Source organism: Cherax quadricarinatus, chromosome 38 (genome assembly GCF_038502225.1).
Source record: "Cherax quadricarinatus isolate ZL_2023a chromosome 38, ASM3850222v1, whole genome shotgun sequence".
Classification (NCBI taxonomy): Eukaryota; Metazoa; Arthropoda; class Malacostraca; order Decapoda; family Parastacidae; genus Cherax; species Cherax quadricarinatus.
Window position 1 is genome coordinate 31,204,664 of NC_091329.1, and position 20,367 is coordinate 31,225,030.

The following is a 20,367-nucleotide window of genomic DNA, read 5'->3' on the forward strand; positions in this document are numbered from 1 at the left end:
AGGCGAGAGAGATACATGATAATATTCACTGGGAAAGTCCTAGAGGGATTAATACCAAATTTGCACATGAAAATCACCCCCTATGAAAGCAAAAGACCCGACAGGAGATGCAACATTCCCCCGATGAAAAGCAGGGGCGCCACGAGTACACTGAGAGACAACACAATAAGTGTCAGGCACCCAAGATTGTACAACTGCCTCCCAGCATACATAAAGGGACTACCAATAGACCCCTGACTGTCTTCACGAAGGCACTGGACAGATACCTAAAGTCAGTACCTGACCAGCCAGGCTGTGGTTACAGACCGGGCCGCGGAAGCGTTGACCCCCGTAACCCTCTCCAGGTATACTCCAGGTATGTTCCTTTTCCCAATGGCCGTCTCCTGACTCAGTCTACCACCACTTCGCCTATAATCTCATTACTCTTAAATATCCATCTCTTCACGCAATGAACTGCCACCTCACCCATATTTCTCTTATGTTCTCCTTCCATCTACTACCACCTCTGCAGCTATCAAGTGTTTCACTTACCTCTGTCCCCGTACTGGCACTCACTCCACTGTCCTGCCATCCCTTCCTCATCTAACTTTCCCCTTACCTCTTACACCAGAGTCTCGTTCAGCCAACATTTGCGCCATTGCCAGCTGGTTGAGGAGCAGTGTGCTGGAGATCTCTTGCTCGGTTCGGGAAGGTTGGTCCGCCTTGGTGGCCGTCAGAACCACAAACATCACCGTGAACCACTGCGCCATTATGACTGGCGGGTAAGAAGTGACAGTCTGCTGCCTCACTGCTGTGTCTGCCGTCTTTATAAACACGCCCACAAAAAAATAGTAACTCTCTCAACCACAATATGGTATTTCTACGCACTTATAATTATGTTATGTTAAATAGATAAGATTCACAAGGGAATGAAGTGTGATGATTAAACAGATTATTATTATTATTATTATTATTATTATTATTATTATTATTATTATTATTATCAAAACAGCGCTAAAACTTGCAGTGGTAAGCATATAGAACTTTAAACTTTCCGAATAAAGACGTAACATTTTAAACTTTCTGAGGATGACAGGATTGTGGGTAATATCTTACGTAAGTTGGAAATAAAAATCTTGAAAATTTAAGTCTTGTTAGGTTCATGAGAGTAATTATATAACGTTAAACATGTATCGGTATTTTCCGGTGCAATTTACAAAGAATATTTAAGACAGCGAAGGAATATGTAAAAACCAGTTGACTCAGCTGGCATAATCTTAACTTTGTTTTTTATCCCTCAGCGTTAATTCTTATATTAACTTGATTATAAACTTGATTATAAACTTGATTATATTAATTTGATTATAGACTTCTTGATTCGTTTAACTTTGATTTAACATTCTATGTCAGGACTGGTAATTCTGGATGAGACATCTGAGTGCCTCAGCGCCATCTGAAGACTCTCATTAACTATTTCGAATGAGAAATGTGTGGGATACATTTCTCACTCCAACTTAATCTAATGGAAACAAGTCACGTCTGACCTTTCTGGGTCATCCCAGGTAGTCTACACATACACTATGTATAATAATGTATATAACTGTATTTATGTATACCTGTACCTGAATAAACTAGCTTAATTTTAATACACAAGACAAGGAACAAGGAACAGTGAAGATTATCAAATCTTCAGCACTCAGTACGAGGAACCAGGTTACCTGAAGACAAGTCTGTGTGTCGGTACCAGACCTAGTAAGTCTGTTAGTGTTGGCAGCAACAATTCAGCACCACAACCTGAATGATCAGCAAATGACTTGGGAGACTTGTGCAGCTCCCACTTGGAGACTGTGTGCTGGCTCTATGTCTTATGTCTGAAGGGAAGGGCTTGACAAGTCTTACTCCCTTAACACTCGTCTACTCATTATAATCTACATTTTGAAGGGCATATAATGCTATATTTATTCTTCTTTCATCGCACCGGCCGTATCCCACCGAGGCAGGGTGGCCCAAAAAGAAAAGCGAAAGTTTCTCCTTTTAAATTTAGTAATATATACAGAAGAAGAGGTTACTAGTCCCTTGCTCCTGGCATTTTAGTCGCCTCTTACAACACGCATGGCTTACGGAGGAAGAATTATTATTATTATTATTATTATTATTATTATTATTATTATTATTAGTAGTAGTAGTAGTAGTAGTAGTAGCAGTAGTAGTAGTAGTAGTAGTAGTAGTGCTGGTAGTAATGGAAGTATAATTCCCTGGAAGTGTGTTGCAGTGTCTTCAGAGCCTCGTACAATGTTGCAGACTTACGTACAATAATTGCACAATGTTTGAAGAATGCTTGAGTGATGAAATTCTCTCTCCTAAAAGTATTGAATAAAACATGTGTAGCACATAGGTATTGAATAAGACATATGTAGTACCTAAGTATTTAATAAGACATAGCACCTACGTATTTGGTAAAATATGTATAGCACATAAGTATTTAATAAGACATAGAGCCTAGGTATTTAAGACGACTCACGAAATCGTAATGACATGATTGCAAACATACCATACCACGGGTGGGGATAGAACCCGCGATCAGAGAGTCTCAAAACTCCAGACCGTCGCGTTAGCCACTGGACCAGAGAGGGGACTTGAGCTAGAGTTCGCCACGGCCACGCTAGCTGGAGATCCGTCTGTAAAAACTTGCATTTGTGGTCACAGTGGTGCCTATGCTAGCCTTCCTATGGTATAGAAATATACCTAATTGGACGAATCTTATTGTGGCTAGCTGGTCCAGTGGCTAACGCGACGGTCTGGAGTTTTGAGACTCTCTGATCGCGAATTCTATCCCCGCCCGTGGTATGGTTTATTTAAGAAGACATGAAGACATGAAGGAGGGGTGTTAATGTTGCAGTTTAAAAACTGTAGTGTAAAGCACCCTTCTGGCAAGACAGTGATGGAGTGAATGATGGTGAAAGTTTTTCTTTTTCGGGCCACCCTGCCTTGGTGGGAATCGGCCAGTGTGATAATAAAAAAAAATGTATAGCGCATAAGTATTAATAAGACATAGCACCTAGGCATTTAATAAGACATGAATAGCACCTAAGTATTTAATAAGACATGCAACCTAGATATTTAATAAGACATGTAAAGCACCTAAGTATTTAATAAGACATAGCACCTAAGTATTCAATAAGACATAGCACCTAGGTATTTAATAAGACATGTATGGCCCCTAGGTATTTAATAAGACATAGCACCTAGGTATTTAATAAGACATGTATAGCACTTAGGTATTAAGACATAGCACCTAGGTATTAAATAAGACATGTGTAGCACCTAAGTATTTAATAAGACTTAGCACCTAGGTATTTAACAAGACATGAATAGCACCTAGGTATCTTTACTGACAAGTTTCCCATACTCAGTAGGCTTTTTCAGTATAATGAGACATGAGACTGGAGACTTGTATAGTGGAGCCAGACGAGAGGTGCAGCAGTTGAAGACAGGATCATACGTGGACAAAACCCACTGGACACATCATCTGTCTCTGATGTTTTTATCAAAATCCTCTTTTTTTTGTCATATGCTGCTTCTGATATATGCAGTAGCAAGAGAGCGTTCACTTCGTGGTGCGAGCGTTGTTCAGTGTGAGTAGCGTTCTCTCCTTCATGATGAAGGTACTTGGACCCCATGTGTAGTGTATACTTAACCTGGAAAGTCAGTGGTGCGAGCGTTGCTCAGTGTGACTAGCGTTCTCTCCTTCATGATGAAGGTACTTGGACCCCATGTGTACTGTATACTTAACCTGGAAAGTCAGTGGTGCGAGCGTTGCTCAGTGTGACTAGCGTTCTCTCCTTCATGATGAAGGTACTTGGACCCCATGTGTAGTGTATACTTAACCTGGAAAGTCAGTGGTGCGAGCGTTGCTCAGTGTGACTAGTGTTCTCTCCATCATGATGAAGGTACTTGGACCCCATGTGTAGTGTATACTTAACCTGGAAAGTCAGTGGTGCGAGCGTTGCTCAGTGTGACTAGTGTTCTCTCCATCATGATGAAGGTCACTTGCTCAGACTAGTGTTCCCCATCATGTGTAGTGTATACTTAACCTGGAAAGTCAGTGGTGCGAGCGTTGCTCAGTGTGACTAGTGTTCTCTCCATCATGATGAAGGTACTTGGACCCCATGTGTAGTGTATACTTAACCTGGAAAGTCAGTGGTGCGAGCGTTGCTCAGTGTGACTAGTGTTCTCTCCATCATGATGAAGGTACTTGGACCCCATGTGTAGTGTATACTTAACCTGGAAAGTCAGTGGTGCGAGCGTTGCTCAGTGTGACTAGTGTTCTCTCCATCATGATGAAGGTACTTGGACCCCATGTGTACTGTATACTTAACCTGGAAAGTCAGTGCTTGCAACCTTCCTTCCAGCAAGTGAAAGAGCTCGACTTTATTACCATTCACACAGAGGAACCTTTGCAAGTTACTTTGCCACTTCTGATTTTTCTTTCCCTTGGTTTTTCGCGGCTGCGTTCGCTACTGGTGCATTATTGTCTGCCTCCCCACTGTCTACAGCGATTGTACTAACAGTGGTGCTTCCACCAGCTTTTACTGGGAGTGTATCTACTGTAATCCTCGTAGCATCACCCTTTTGTCATTGCCAGTGGCATTGCTATTTTGTAAATCTGGAGTTATGCGAACTCCAGAATTACAAAATAGCATACTTTGTCTTAAAAAAACCATACGGGTGGGGTTTGAACCCGTGGTCAGTCTCAAAACTCCAGACCGTCGCGTTAGCCACTCGCTGACCGCGGGTTCAAACCCCACCCGTGGTATGGTTTGTTCGCAATCGTATCATTACGATTTCGTGAGTCAATCTTTGTCTATACCTGTTAACCCAGAAAGCAGGACCCCTGTCCCCTTTTGGTGCAATGGCTTTCATTTCTTTATTCTTACAAATACTGTCCTCCAAGACAGCACATGCCCCAGGGGTAGCAGGTGCTGCTACCCCTGGGGTACACCTTTATACAAGACTGTCAGGTATTCTATAAAGGCTGATTTGTCTTTTCAGTGTAGAAATGAAGATAATTCTAATACACTACGAACATGGCAGACCAGTTTTGTCTAATTGGTCAAATATTTTGACTGAGATAAGACTCCCTCCTGAGGGTGTTAGAGGCAGCGACCAGACAAGACGACGACACACTCAAAACATGTAAGAATTTTTATAACTAGGTCGCTACCAGTAGGAGTTTTATATCTAACTCAAAGAAATTATTTTTAATGTTGGCGTACGATATTTAGTGAGCCATTGTTATCAACTAACTAATGAAGATGATCTGAGGCTACTGCGTCTCCTGCAGATGTTGATCTGAGGCTACTGCGTCTCCTGCAGATGTTGATCTGAGGCTACTGCGTCTCCTGCAGATGTTGATCTGAGGCTACTGCGTCTCCTGCAGAAGTTCTAAAGCTACTGCGTCTCCTGCAGATGTTGATCTGAGGCTACTGCGTCTCCTGCAGATGTTGATCTGAGGCTACTGCGTCTCCTGCAGATGTTGATCTGAGGCTACTGCGTCTCCTGCAGATGTTGATCTGAGGCTACTGCGTCTCCTGCAGAAGTTCAAAAGCTACTGTGTCTCCTGCAGAAGTTCAAAAGCTACTGTGTCTCTTGCAGAAGTTCTAAAGCTACTGTGTCTCCTGCAGATGTTGATCTGAGGCTACTGCGTCTCCTGCAGATGTTGATCTGAGGCTACTGCGTCTCCTGCAGATGTTGATCTAAAGCTACTGTGTCTCCTGCAGAAGTTCAAAAGCTACTGTGTCTCCTGCAGAACTTCAAAAGCTACTGTGTCTCTTGCAGAAGTTCTAAAGCTACTGTGTCTCCTGCAGATGTTGATCTGAGGCTACTGCGTCTCCTGCAGATGTTGATCTGAGGCTACTGCGTCTCCTGCAGATGTTGATCTAAAGCTACTGTGTCTCCTGCAGAAGTTCAAAAGCTACTGTGTCTCTTGCAGAAGTTCTAAAGCTACTGTGTCTCCTGCAGATGTTGATCTAAAGCTACTGTGTCTCCTGCAGATGTTGATCTAAAGCTACTGTGTCTCCTGCAGAAGTTCTGAAGCTACTGTGTCTCCTGCAGATGTTGATCTAAAGCTACTGTGTCTCCTGCAGAAGTTCTGAAGCTACTGTGTCTCCTGCAGATGTTTATCTAAAGCTACTGTGTCTCCTGCAGATGTTGATCTAAAGCTACTGTGTCTCCTGCAGAAGTTCTAAAGCTACTGTGTCTCCTGCAGAAGTTCAAAAGCTACTGTGTCTCCTGCAGAAGTTCTAAAGCTACTGTGTCTCCTGCAGAAGTTCTAAAGCTACTGTGTCTCTTGCAGAAGTTCTAAAGCTACTGTATCTCCTGCAGAAGTTGTTCTCAAGCTACTGTATCTCCTGCAGAAGTTGTTCTCAAGGTACTGTATCTCCTGCAGAAGTTGTTCTTAAGCTACTGAATCTCCTGCAGAAGTTGTTCTCAAGCTACTGTATCTCCTGCAGAAGTTGTTCTTAAGCTACTGTATCTCCTGCAGAAGTTGTTCTCAAGCTACTGTATCTCCTGCAGAAGTTGTTGTCAAGGTACTGTATCTCCTGCAGAAGTTGTTCTCAAGGTACTGTATCTCCTGCAGAAGTTGTTCTCAAGGTACTGTATCTCCTGCAGAAGTTGTTCTTAAGCTACTGTATCTCCTGCAGAAGTTGTTCTCAAGGTACTGTATCTCCTGCAGAAGTTGTTCTTAAGCTACTGTATCTCCTGCAGAAGTTATTCTCAAGGTACTGTATCTCCTGCAGAAGTTGTTCTTAAGCTACTGTATCTCCTGCAGAAATTGTTCTCAAGGTACTGTATCTCCTGCAGAAGTTGTTCTTAAGCTACTGTATCTCCTGCAGAAGTTGTTCTCAAGGTACTGTATCTCCTGCAGAAGTTGTTCTTAAGCTACTGTATCTCCTGCAGAAGTTGTTCTCAAGGTACTGTATCTCCTGCAGAAGTTGTTCTAAAGCTATTGTATCTCCTGCAGAAGTTGATCTTAAAGCTACAGTATCTCCTGCAGAAGTTGTTCTCAAGGTACTGTATCTCCTGCAGAAGTTGTTCTTAAGCTACTGTATCTCCTGCAGAAGTTGTTCTTAAGCTACTGTATCTCCTGCAGAAGTTGTTCTCTAGGTACTGTATCTCCTGCAGAAGTTGTTCTTAAGCTACTGTATCTCCTGCAGAAGTTGTTCTTAAGCTACTGTAGCTCCTGCAGAAGTTGTTCCTAAGCTACTGTATCTCCTGCAGAAGGTGTTCTTAAGCTACTGTATCTCCTGCAGAAGTTGTTCTTAAGCTACTGTATCTCCTGCAGAAGTTGTTCTCAAGGTACTCTATCTCCTGCAGAAGTTGTTCTTAAGCTACTGTATCTCCTGCAGAAGTTGTTCTTAAGCTACTGTATCTCCTGCAGAAGTTGTTCTTAAGCTACTGTAGCTCCTGCAGAAGTTGTTCTTAAGCTACTGTATCTCCTGCAGAAGTTGTTCTTAAGCTACTGTAGCTCCTGCAGAAGTTGTTGTTAAGCTACTGTATCTCCTGCAGAAGTTGTTCTTAAGCTACTGTAGCTCCTGCAGAAGTTGTTCTTAAGCTACTGTATCTCCTGCAGAAGTTGTTCTTAAGCTACTGTATCTCCTGCAGAAGTTGTTCTTAAGCTACTGTATCTCCTGCAGAAGTTGTTCTCAAGGTACTGTATCTCCTGCAGAAGTTGTTCTTAAGCTACTGTATCTCCTGCAGAAGTTGTTCTTAAGCTACTGTAGCTCCTGCAGAAGTTGTTGTTAAGCTACTGTATCTCCTGCAGAAGTTGTTCTCAAGGTACTGTATCTCCTGCAGAAGTTGTTCTCAAGGTACTGTATCTCCTGCAGAAGTTGATCTTAAAGCTACAGTATCTCCTGCAGAAGTTGTTCTCAAGGTACTGTATCTCCTGCAGAAGTTGTTCTTAAGCTACTGTATCTCCTGCAGAAGTTGTTCTCAAGGTACTGTATCTCCTGCAGAAGTTGTTCTTAAGCTACTGTATCTCCTGCAGAAGTTGTTCTTAAGCTACTGTATCTCCTGCAGAAGTTGTTCTTAAGTTACTGTATCTCCTGCAGAAGTTGTTCTCAAGGTACTGTAGCTCCTGCAGAAGTTGTTCTTAAGCTACTGTATCTCCTGGAGAAGTTGTTCTTAAGCTACTGTATCTCCTGCAGAAGTTGTTGTTAAGCTACTGTATCTCCTGCAGAAGTTGTTCTCAAGGTACTGTAGCTCCTGCAGAAGTTGTTCTTAAGCTACTGTATCTCCTGCAGAAGTTGTTCTTAAGCTACTGTATCTCCTGCAGAAGTTGTTCTCAAGGTACTGTATCTCCTGCAGAAGTTGTTCTTAAGCTACTGTATCTCCTGCAGAAGTTGTTGTTAAGCTACTGTATCTCCTGCAGAAGTTGTTCTCAAGGTACTGTATCTCCTGCAGAAGTTGTTCTCAAGGTACTGTATCTCCTGCAGAAGTTGTTCTTAAGCTACTGTATCTCCTGCAGAAGTTGTTGTTAAGCTACTGTATCTCCTGCAGAAGTTGTTCTCAAGGTACTGTATCTCCTGCAGAAGTTGTTCTTAAGCTACTGTATCTCCTGCAGAAGTTGTTCTCAAGGTACTGTATCTCCTGCAGAAGTTGTTCTCAAGGTACTGTATCTCCTGCAGAAGTTGTTCTTAAGCTACTGTATCTCCTGCAGAAGTTGTTGTTAAGCTACTGTATCTCCTGCAGAAGTTGTTCTTAAGCTACTGTATCTCCTGCAGAAGTTGTTCTTAAGCTACTGTATCTCCTGCAGAAGTTGTTCTCAAGGTACTGTATCTCCTGCAGAAGTTGTTCTTAAGCTACTGTATCTCCTGCAGAAGTTGTTGTTAAGCTACTGTATCTCCTGCAGAAGTTGTTCTCAAGGTACTGTATCTCCTGCAGAAGTTGTTCTTAAGCTACTGTATCTCCTGCAGAAGTTGTTCTCAAGCTACTGTATCTCCTGCAGAAGTTGTTCTCAAGGTACTGTATCTCCTGCAGAAGTTGTTCTTAAGCTACTGTATCTCCTGCAGAAGTTGTTCTCAAGGTACTGTATCTCCTGCAGAAGTTGTTCTTAAGCTACTGTATCTCCTGCAGAAGTTGTTGTTAAGCTACTGTATCTCCTGCAGAAGTTGTTCTCAAGGTACTGTATCTCCTGCAGAAGTTGTTGTTAAGCTACTGTATCTCCTGCAGAAGTTGTTCTCAAGGTACTGTATCTCCTGCAGAAGTTGTTCTCAAGGTACTGTATCTCCTGCAGAAGTTGTTCTTAAGCTACTGTATCTCCTGCAGAAGTTGTTCTCAAGGTACTGTATCTCCTGCAGAAGTTGTTGTTAAGCTACTGTATCTCCTGCAGAAGTTGTTCTCAAGGTACTGTATCTCCTGCAGAAGTTGTTCTCAAGGTACTGTATCTCCTGCAGAAGTTGTTCTTAAGCTACTGTATCTCCTGCAGAAGTTGTTCTCAAGGTACTGTATCTCCTGCAGAAGTTGTTCTTAAGCTACTGTATCTCCTGCAGAAGTTGTTCTCAAGGTACTGTATCTCCTGCAGAAGTAGTTCTTAAGCTACTGTATCTCCTGCAGAAGTTGTTCTCAAGGTACTGTATCTCCTGCAGAAGTTGTTCTTAAGCTACTGTATCTCCTGCAGAAGTTGTTCTCAAGGTACTGTATCTCCTGCAGAAGTTGTTCTCAAGCTACTGTATCTCCTGCAGAAGTTGTTCTCAAGGTACTGTATCTCCTGCAGAAGTTGTTCTTAAGCTACTGTATCTCCTGCAGAAGTTGTTCTCAAGGTACTGTATCTCCTGCAGAAGTTGTTCTTAAGCTACTGTATCTCCTGCAGAAGTTGTTCTCAAGGTACTGTATCTCCTGCAGAAGTTGTTTTTAAGCTACTGTATCTCCTGCAGAAGTTGTTCTCAAGGTACTGTATCTCCTGCAGAAGTTGTTCTTAAGCTACTGTATCTCCTGCAGAAGTTGTTCTCAAGGTACTGTATCTCCTGCAGAAGTTGTTCTCAAGGTACTGTATCTCCTGCAGAAGTTGTTCTTAAGCTACTGTATCTCCTGCAGAAGTTGTTCTCAAGGTACTGTATCTCCTGCAGAAGTTGTTCTAAAGCTATTGTATCTCCTGCAGAAGTTGATCTTAAAGCTACAGTATCGCCTGCAGAAGTTGTTCTCAAGGTACTGTATCTCCTGCAGAAGTTGTTCTTAAGCTACTGTATCTCTTGCAGAAGTTGTTCTTAAGCTACTGTATCTCCTGCAGAAGTTGTTCTCAAGGTACTGTATCTCCTGCAGAAGTTGTTCTTAAGCTACTGTATCTCCTGCAGAAGTTGTTCTTAAGCTACTGTAGCTCCTGCAGAAGTTGTTCTTAAGCTACTGTATCTCCTGCAGAAGGTGTTCTTAAGCTACTGTATCTCCTGCAGAAGTTGTTCTTAAGCTACTGTATCTCCTGCAGAAGTTGTTCTCAAGGTACTGTATCTCCTGCAGAAGTTGTTCTCAAGGTACTGTATCTCCTGCAGAAGTTGTTCTTAAGCTACTGTATCTCCTGCAGAAGTTGTTGTTAAGCTACTGTATCTCCTGCAGAAGTTGTTCTTAAGCTACTGTATCTCCTGCAGAAGTTGTTCTTAAGCTACTGTATCTCCTGCAGAAGTTGTTCTCAAGGTACTGTATCTCCTGCAGAAGTTGTTCTTAAGCTACTGTATCTCCTGCAGAAGTTGTTGTTAAGCTACTGTATCTCCTGCAGAAGTTGTTCTCAAGGTACTGTATCTCCTGCAGAAGTTGTTCTTAAGCTACTGTATCTCCTGCAGAAGTTGTTCTCAAGCTACTGTATCTCCTGCAGAAGTTGTTCTCAAGGTACTGTATCTCCTGCAGAAGTTGTTCTTAAGCTACTGTATCTCCTGCAGAAGTTGTTCTCAAGGTACTGTATCTCCTGCAGAAGTTGTTCTTAAGCTACTGTATCTCCTGCAGAAGTTGTTGTTAAGCTACTGTATCTCCTGCAGAAGTTGTTCTCAAGGTACTGTATCTCCTGCAGAAGTTGTTGTTAAGCTACTGTATCTCCTGCAGAAGTTGTTCTCAAGGAACTGTATCTCCTGCAGAAGTTGTTCTCAAGGTACTGTATCTCCTGCAGAAGTTGTTCTTAAGCTACTGTATCTCCTGCAGAAGTTGTTCTCAAGGTACTGTATCTCCTGCAGAAGTTGTTGTTAAGCTACTGTATCTCCTGCAGAAGCTGTTCTCAAGGTACTGTATCTCCTGCAGAAGTTGTTCTCAAGGTACTGTATCTCCTGCAGAAGTTGTTCTTAAGCTACTGTATCTCCTGCAGAAGTTGTTCTCAAGGTACTGTATCTCCTGCAGAAGTTGTTCTTAAGCTACTGTATCTCCTGCAGAAGTTGTTCTCAAGGTACTGTATCTCCTGCAGAAGTAGTTCTTAAGCTACTGTATCTCCTGCAGAAGTTGTTCTCAAGGTACTGTATCTCCTGCAGAAGTTGTTCTTAAGCTACTGTATCTCCTGCAGAAGTTGTTCTCAAGGTACTGTATCTCCTGCAGAAGTTGTTCTCAAGCTACTGTATCTCCTGCAGAAGTTGTTCTCAAGGTACTGTATCTCCTGCAGAAGTTGTTCTTAAGCTACTGTATCTCCTGCAGAAGTTGTTCTCAAGGTACTGTATCTCCTGCAGAAGTTGTTCTTAAGCTACTGTATCTCCTGCAGAAGTTGTTCTCAAGGTACTGTATCTCCTGCAGAAGTTGTTTTTAAGCTACTGTATCTCCTGCAGAAGTTGTTCTCAAGGTACTGTATCTCCTGCAGAAGTTGTTCTTAAGCTACTGTATCTCCTGCAGAAGTTGTTCTCAAGGTACTGTATCTCCTGCAGAAGTTGTTCTCAAGGTACTGTATCTCCTGCAGAAGTTGTTCTTAAGCTACTGTATCTCCTGCAGAAGTTGTTCTCAAGGTACTGTATCTCCTGCAGAAGTTGTTCTAAAGCTATTGTATCTCCTGCAGAAGTTGATCTTAAAGCTACAGTATCGCCTGCAGAAGTTGTTCTCAAGGTACTGTATCTCCTGCAGAAGTTGTTCTTAAGCTACTGTATCTCTTGCAGAAGTTGTTCTTAAGCTACTGTATCTCCTGCAGAAGTTGTTCTCAAGGTACTGTATCTCCTGCAGAAGTTGTTCTTAAGTTACTGTATCTCCTGCAGAAGTTGTTCTCAAGGTACTGTAGCTCCTGCAGAAGTTGTTCTTAAGCTACTGTATCTCCTGGAGAAGTTGTTCTTAAGCTACTGTATCTCCTGCAGAAGTTGTTGTTAAGCTACTGTATCTCCTGCAGAAATTGTTCTCAAGGTACTGTAGCTCCTGCAGAAGTTGTTCTTAAGCTACTGTATCTCCTGCAGAAGTTGTTCTTAAGCTACTGTATCTCCTGCAGAAGTTGTTCTCAAGGTACTGTATCTCCTGCAGAAGTTGTTCTTAAGCTACTGTATCTCCTGCAGAAGTTGTTGTTAAGCTACTGTATCTCCTGCAGAAGTTGTTCTCAAGGTACTGTATCTCCTGCAGAAGTTGTTCTCAAGGTACTGTATCTCCTGCTGAAGTTGTTCTTAAGCTACTGTATCTCCTGCAGAAGTTGTTGTTAAGCTACTGTATCTCCTGCAGAAGTTGTTCTCAAGGTACTGTATCTCCTGCAGAAGTTGTTCTTAAGCTACTGTATCTCCTGCAGAAGTTGTTCTCAAGGTACTGTATCTCCTGCAGAAGTTGTTCTCAAGGTACTGTATCTCCTGCAGAAGTTGTTCTTAAGCTACTGTATCTCCTGCAGAAGTTGTTGTTAAGCTACTGTATCTCCTGCAGAAGTTGTTCTTAAGCTACTGTATCTCCTGCAGAAGTTGTTCTTAAGCTACTGTATCTCCTGCAGAAGTTGTTCTCAAGGTACTGTATCTCCTGCAGAAGTTGTTCTTAAGCTACTGTATCTCCTGCAGAAGTTGTTGTTAAGCTACTGTATCTCCTGCAGAAGTTGTTCTCAAGGTACTGTATCTCCTGCAGAAGTTGTTCTTAAGCTACTGTATCTCCTGCAGAAGTTGTTCTCAAGCTACTGTATCTCCTGCAGAAGTTGTTCTCAAGGTACTGTATCTCCTGCAGAAGTTGTTCTTAAGCTACTGTATCTCCTGCAGAAGTTGTTCTCAAGGTACTGTATCTCCTGCAGAAGTTGTTCTTAAGCTACTGTATCTCCTGCAGAAGTTGTTGTTAAGCTACTGTATCTCCTGCAGAAGTTGTTCTCAAGGTACTGTATCTCCTGCAGAAGTTGTTGTTAAGCTACTGTATCTCCTGCAGAAGTTGTTCTCAAGGTACTGTATCTCCTGCAGAAGTTGTTCTCAAGGTACTGTATCTCCTGCAGAAGTTGTTCTTAAGCTACTGTATCTCCTGCAGAAGTTGTTCTCAAGGTACTGTATCTCCTGCAGAAGTTGTTGTTAAGCTACTGTATCTCCTGCAGAAGTTGTTCTCAAGGTACTGTATCTCCTGCAGAAGTTGTTCTCAAGGTACTGTATCTCCTGCAGAAGTTGTTCTTAAGCTACTGTATCTCCTGCAGAAGTTGTTCTCAAGGTACTGTATCTCCTGCAGAAGTTGTTCTTAAGCTACTGTATCTCCTGCAGAAGTTGTTCTCAAGGTACTGTATCTCCTGCAGAAGTAGTTCTTAAGCTACTGTATCTCCTGCAGAAGTTGTTCTCAAGGTACTGTATCTCCTGCAGAAGTTGTTCTTAAGCTACTGTATCTCCTGCAGAAGTTGTTCTCAAGGTACTGTATCTCCTGCAGAAGTTGTTCTCAAGCTACTGTATCTCCTGCAGAAGTTGTTCTCAAGGTACTGTATCTCCTGCAGAAGTTGTTCTTAAGCTACTGTATCTCCTGCAGAAGTTGTTCTCAAGGTACTGTATCTCCTGCAGAAGTTGTTCTTAAGCTACTGTATCTCCTGCAGAAGTTGTTCTCAAGGTACTGTATCTCCTGCAGAAGTTGTTTTTAAGCTACTGTATCTCCTGCAGAAGTTGTTCTCAAGGTACTGTATCTCCTGCAGAAGTTGTTCTTAAGCTACTGTATCTCCTGCAGAAGTTGTTCTCAAGGTACTGTATCTCCTGCAGAAGTTGTTCTCAAGGTACTGTATCTCCTGCAGAAGTTGTTCTTAAGCTACTGTATCTCCTGCAGAAGTTGTTCTCAAGGTACTGTATCTCCTGCAGAAGTTGTTCTAAAGCTATTGTATCTCCTGCAGAAGTTGATCTTAAAGCTACAGTATCGCCTGCAGAAGTTGTTCTCAAGGTACTGTATCTCCTGCAGAAGTTGTTCTTAAGCTACTGTATCTCTTGCAGAAGTTGTTCTTAAGCTACTGTATCTCCTGCAGAAGTTGTTCTCAAGGTACTGTATCTCCTGCAGAAGTTGTTCTTAAGCTACTGTATCTCCTGCAGAAGTTGTTCTTAAGCTACTGTAGCTCCTGCAGAAGTTGTTCTTAAGCTACTGTATCTCCTGCAGAAGGTGTTCTTAAGCTACTGTATCTCCTGCAGAAGTTGTTCTTAAGCTACTGTATCTCCTGCAGAAGTTGTTCTCAAGGTACTGTATCTCCTGCAGAAGTTGTTCTCAAGGTACTGTATCTCCTGCAGAAGTTGTTCTTAAGCTACTGTATCTCCTGCAGAAGTTGTTGTTAAGCTACTGTATCTCCTGCAGAAGTTGTTCTTAAGCTACTGTATCTCCTGCAGAAGTTGTTCTTAAGCTACTGTATCTCCTGCAGAAGTTGTTCTCAAGGTACTGTATCTCCTGCAGAAGTTGTTCTTAAGCTACTGTATCTCCTGCAGAAGTTGTTGTTAAGCTACTGTATCTCCTGCAGAAGTTGTTCTCAAGGTACTGTATCTCCTGCAGAAGTTGTTCTTAAGCTACTGTATCTCCTGCAGAAGTTGTTCTCAAGCTACTGTATCTCCTGCAGAAGTTGTTCTCAAGGTACTGTATCTCCTGCAGAAGTTGTTCTTAAGCTACTGTATCTCCTGCAGAAGTTGTTCTCAAGGTACTGTATCTCCTGCAGAAGTTGTTCTTAAGCTACTGTATCTCCTGCAGAAGTTGTTCTTAAGCTACTGTATCTCCTGCAGAAGTTGTTCTCAAGGTACTGTATCTCCTGCAGAAGTTGTTGTTAAGCTACTGTATCTCCTGCAGAAGTTGTTCTCAAGGAACTGTATCTCCTGCAGAAGTTGTTCTCAAGGTACTGTATCTCCTGCAGAAGTTGTTCTTAAGCTACTGTATCTCCTGCAGAAGTTGTTCTCAAGGTACTGTATCTCCTGCAGAAGTTGTTGTTAAGCTACTGTATCTCCTGCAGAAGTTGTTCTCAAGGTACTGTATCTCCTGCAGAAGTTGTTCTCAAGGTACTGTATCTCCTGCAGAAGTTGTTCTTAAGCTACTGTATCTCCTGCAGAAGTTGTTCTCAAGGTACTGTATCTCCTGCAGAAGTTGTTCTTAAGCTACTGTATCTCCTGCAGAAGTTGTTCTCAAGGTACTGTATCTCCTGCAGAAGTAGTTCTTAAGCTACTGTATCTCCTGCAGAAGTTGTTCTCAAGGTACTGTATCTCCTGCAGAAGTTGTTCTTAAGCTACTGTATCTCCTGCAGAAGTTGTTCTCAAGGTACTGTATCTCCTGCAGAAGTTGTTCTCAAGCTACTGTATCTCCTGCAGAAGTTGTTCTCAAGGTACTGTATCTCCTGCAGAAGTTGTTCTTAAGCTACTGTATCTCCTGCAGAAGTTGTTCTCAAGGTACTGTATCTCCTGCAGAAGTTGTTCTTAAGCTACTGTATCTCCTGCAGAAGTTGTTCTCAAGGTACTGTATCTCCTGCAGAAGTTGTTTTTAAGCTACTGTATCTCCTGCAGAAGTTGTTCTCAAGGTACTGTATCTCCTGCAGAAGTTGTTCTTAAGCTACTGTATCTCCTGCAGAAGTTGTTCTCAAGGTACTGTATCTCCTGCAGAAGTTGTTCTCAAGGTACTGTATCTCCTGCAGAAGTTGTTCTTAAGCTACTGTATCTCCTGCAGAAGTTGTTCTCAAGGTACTGTATCTCCTGCAGAAGTTGTTCTAAAGCTATTGTATCTCCTGCAGAAGTTGATCTTAAAGCTACAGTATCGCCTGCAGAAGTTGTTCTCAAGGTACTGTATCTCCTGCAGAAGTTGTTCTTAAGCTACTGTATCTCTTGCAGAAGTTGTTCTTAAGCTACTGTATCTCCTGCAGAAGTTGTTCTCAAGGTACTGTATCTCCTGCAGAAGTTGTTCTTAAGCTACTGTATCTCCTGCAGAAGTTGTTCTTAAGCTACTGTATCTCCTGCAGAAGTTGTTCTTAAGCTACTGTATCTCCTGCAGAAGGTGTTCTTAAGATACTGTATCTCCTGCAGAAGTTGTTCTTAAGCTACTGTATCTCCTGCAGAAGTTGTTCTCAAGGTACTCTATCTCCTGCAGAAGTTGTTCTTAAGCTACTGTATCTCCTGCAGAAGTTGTTCTTAAGCTACTGTATCTCCTGCAGAAGTTGTTCTTAAGCTACTGTATCTCCTGCAGAAGTTGTTCTTAAGCTACTGTATCTCCTGCAGAAGTTGTTCTTAAGCTACTGTATCTCCTGCAGAAGTTGTTCTCAAGGTACTGTATCTCCTGCTGAAGTTGTTCTTAAGCTACTGTATCTCCTGCAGAAGTTGTTCTTAAGCTACTGTAGCTCCTGCAGAAGTTGTTGTTAAGCTACTGTATCTCCTGCAGAAGTTGTTCTCAAGGTACTGTATCTCCTGCAGAAGTTGTTCTCAAGGTACTGTATCTCCTGCAGAAGTTGATCTTAAAGCTACAGTATCTCCTGCAGAAGTTGTTCTCAAGGTACTGTATCTCCTGCAGAAGTTGTTCTTAAGCAACTGTATCTCCTGCAGAAGTTGTTCTTAAGCTACTGTATCTCCTGCAGAAGTTGTTCTCAAGGTACTGTATCTCCTGCAGAAGTTGTTCTCAAGGTACTGTAGCTCCTGCAGAAGTTGTTCTTAAGCTACTGTATCTCCTGCAGAAGTTGATCTTAAAGCTACAGTATCTCCTGCAGAAGTTGTTCTCAAGGTACTGTATCTCCTGCAGAAGTTGTTCTTAAGCAACTGTATCTCCTGCAGAAGTTGTTCTTAAGCTACTGTATCTCCTGCAGAAGTTGTTCTCAAGGTACTGTATCTCCTGCAGAAGTTGTTCTCAAGGTACTGTAGCTCCTGCAGAAGTTGTTCTTAAGCTACTGTATCTCCTGCAGAAGTTGTTCTTAAGCTACTGTATCTCCTGCAGAAGTTGTTCTTAAGCTACTGTATCTCCTGCAGAAGTTGTTCTCAAGGTACTATATCTCCTGAAGAAGTTGTTCTTAAGCTACTGTATCTCCTGCAGAAGTTGTTCTTAAGCTACTGTATCTCCTGCAGAAGTTGTTCTTAAGCTACTGTATCTCCTGCAGAAGTTGTTCTTAAGCTACTGTATCTCCTGCAGAAGTTGTTCTTAAGCTACTGTATCTCCTGCAGAAGTTGTTCTTAAGCTACTGTATCTCCTGCAGAAGTTGTTCTCAAGGTACTGTATCTCCTGCAGAAGTTGTTCTTAAGCTACTGTATCTCCTGCAGAAGTTGTTGTTAAGCTACTGTATCTCCTGCAGAAGTTGTTCTCAAGGTACTGTATCTCCTGCAGAAGTTGTTCTTAAGCTACTGTATCTCCTGCAGAAGTTGTTCTTAAGCTACTGTAGCTCCTGCAGAAGTTGTTCTCAAAGTACTGTGTCTCCTGCAGAAGTTGTTCTTAAGCTACTGTATCTCCTGCAGAAGTTGTTCTTAAGCTACTGTATCTCCTGCAGAAGTTGTTGTTAAGCTACTGTAGCTCCTGCAGAAGTTGTTCTTAAGCTACCGTATCTCCTGCAGAAGTTGTTCTTAAGCTACTGTAGCTCCTGCAGAAGTTGTTCTTAAGCTACTGTAGCTCCTGCAGAAGTTGTTCTCAAGGTACTATATCTCCTGAAGAAGTTGTTCTTAAGCTACTGTATCTCCTGCAGAAGTTGTTCTTAAGCTACTGTATCTCCTGCAGAAGTTGTTCTTAAGCTACTGTAGCTCCTGCAGAAGTTGTTCTTAAGCTACTGTAGCTCCTGCAGAAGTTGTTCTTAAGCTACTGTAGCTCCTGCAGAAGTTGTTCTTAAGCTACTGTATCTCCTGCAGAAGTTGTTCTCAAGGTACTGTATCTCCTGCAGAAGTTGTTCTAAAGCTATTTTATCTCCTGCAGAAGTTGATCTTAAAGCTACAGTATCTCCTGCAGAAGTTGTTGTTAAGCTACTGTATCTCCTGCAGAAGCTGTTCTCAAGGTACTGTATCTCCTGCAGAAGTTGTTAAGCTACTGTAGCTCCTGCAGAAGTTGTTCTCAAGGTACTGTAGCTCCTGCAGAAGTTCTAAAGCTACTGTGCCTCCTAAGGAAGTTAATGTACTACTTTGTCTCCCGAGGCAGTTAATCATAACATTCAAATTAGTAGTAAATACCTGCAAAATTCCCTGACGACGATGATCGACAGACAATGACTACAGTTCTTGATAAATGCCAGACCAGACAAGACAATCAAAGTGGCAACTGTTGCCGTCGCCATAAACTGCTACAGGGAAGTACGCGATTATTTTGTGTAAACACTGGAGTCTATATACGAACAACATCGGAATAATTAAACTTGAAGAAAATTCTCAAGGGAGAGTCAAGTCAGTGATTATGATAATTTTATTTTGTGTTCATAAAACAAAAATTTTTTTTTATATTATATTTTTGTCCTTTTTGATTCATTATTAAAATGGTTTTAAATATTGATGTAAATTTCTGAGTGTTCTTGAGACTAACTCAGAGTTTCATAAGTCTGGCGTCACCACCACCAAAATACTAATATTTCTGAAACATTACACGAGATGTTTTTTCTAATTCTCCTTAATGTTATGTCAATATTTAAATCATCTAATTAATGCATAAATAAATAATAATAATAATATCTTTATTTACTACAAGTACATGTACAAGGTACACAAGTACATGTACAAGGTATACAAGAACATGTACAAGGTATACAAGTACATGTACAAGGTATACAAGTACATATACAATGTATACAAGTACATGTACAAGGTATACAAGTACATGTACTAGGTATACTAGTACATGTACAAGGTATACGAGTACATGCACAACGTATACAAGTACATGTACAAGGTATACAAGTACATGTACAAGGTATACAAGTTCATGTACAAGGTATACAAGTTCATGTACAAGGTATACAAGTACATGTACAAGGTATACAAGTTCATGTACAAGGTATGCAAGTACATGTACAAGGTATTCACGTACATGTACAAGGTATACAGAACATTGCTGACCAGTGACATACTACTATATAGAAAGCCCCTTGTTATGCTGAGCATTTCCCGCAAATTAGGTCAGTTTTGTCCCAGGATGCGACCCACACCAGTCCACTAACACCCAGGTTGTGACCCACACCAGTCCACTAACACTTGATAAAGCACGTCAAGAAACTAGAGAAAGTACAAAGGTTTGCGACAAGGTTAGTTCCAGAGCTAAGGGGAATGTCCTATGAAGATAGATTAAGGGAAATCGGCCTGACGACACTGGAGGACAGGAGGGTCAGGGGAGACATGATAACGACATATAAAATACTGCGTGGAATAGACAAGGTGGACAAAGACAGGATGTTCCAGGGAGGGGACACAGAAACAAGAGGCCACAATTGGAAGTTGAAGACACAAATGAGTCAGAGAGATAGTAGGAAGTGGTATAAACCTTGGTAATAAATACCGACAAGTTGGTTTAGAAAGACACGTAAGCAAACACTATAACATATTTATTAGAAAACGTTTCGGTCCTGGGACCTTGATCACTTCTGAATGAGCATCGAAATGCCTCTAACAGAGACGATGTAAGGTACGCCTGTGTCCTCCACAGAGACTCCACGGGACATTTGATGAACTGGAATGAGGCACAACTCGTTCTCAGCGAACCAGACCTCAGACGCCGACGGTGCCTAGAAGCCTCACTAATCGCCGTCACCGACACTATAGAACGCAACACTGGAAACTACAAAATTTCAAAAACATTGGCATACATGATACTTTAGCAGCACCAACCCAACAACACAGGAGTCACATGATTTCATCGTCTACCCGTCCTCATCATAGGCAGAGGTTGTTTTGATAAGGACCTGCCTCGCATGGGCCAGTAGGCCTTCTACAGTGTTCCTCCATTCTTATGTTCTTATGACATTCCTCAGGTCACGTGCGTCACACCTCACTCTCCGCCTATATATATAATGTCTTCCTACCTCTGTATGTTAGAAGTGATCAAGGTCCCAGGACCGAA

General features: G+C 41.9%; 1 protein-coding gene across 1 annotated transcript in view; it reads right to left on the bottom strand.

The window, feature by feature from the left end:
* The window catches only part of LOC128693088 (techylectin-5B-like), a 252,419-nt gene extending 251,628 nt beyond the window's left edge, over positions 1-791 (bottom strand). The window contains exon 1 of the mRNA XM_070092220.1: positions 599-791. Coding sequence (XP_069948321.1) covers positions 599-749 — 151 coding nt within the window. The 5' untranslated portion in view covers positions 750-791. The remainder of the gene's footprint in view (positions 1-598) is intronic.
* Positions 792-20,367: the final 19,576 nt, after the last annotated feature.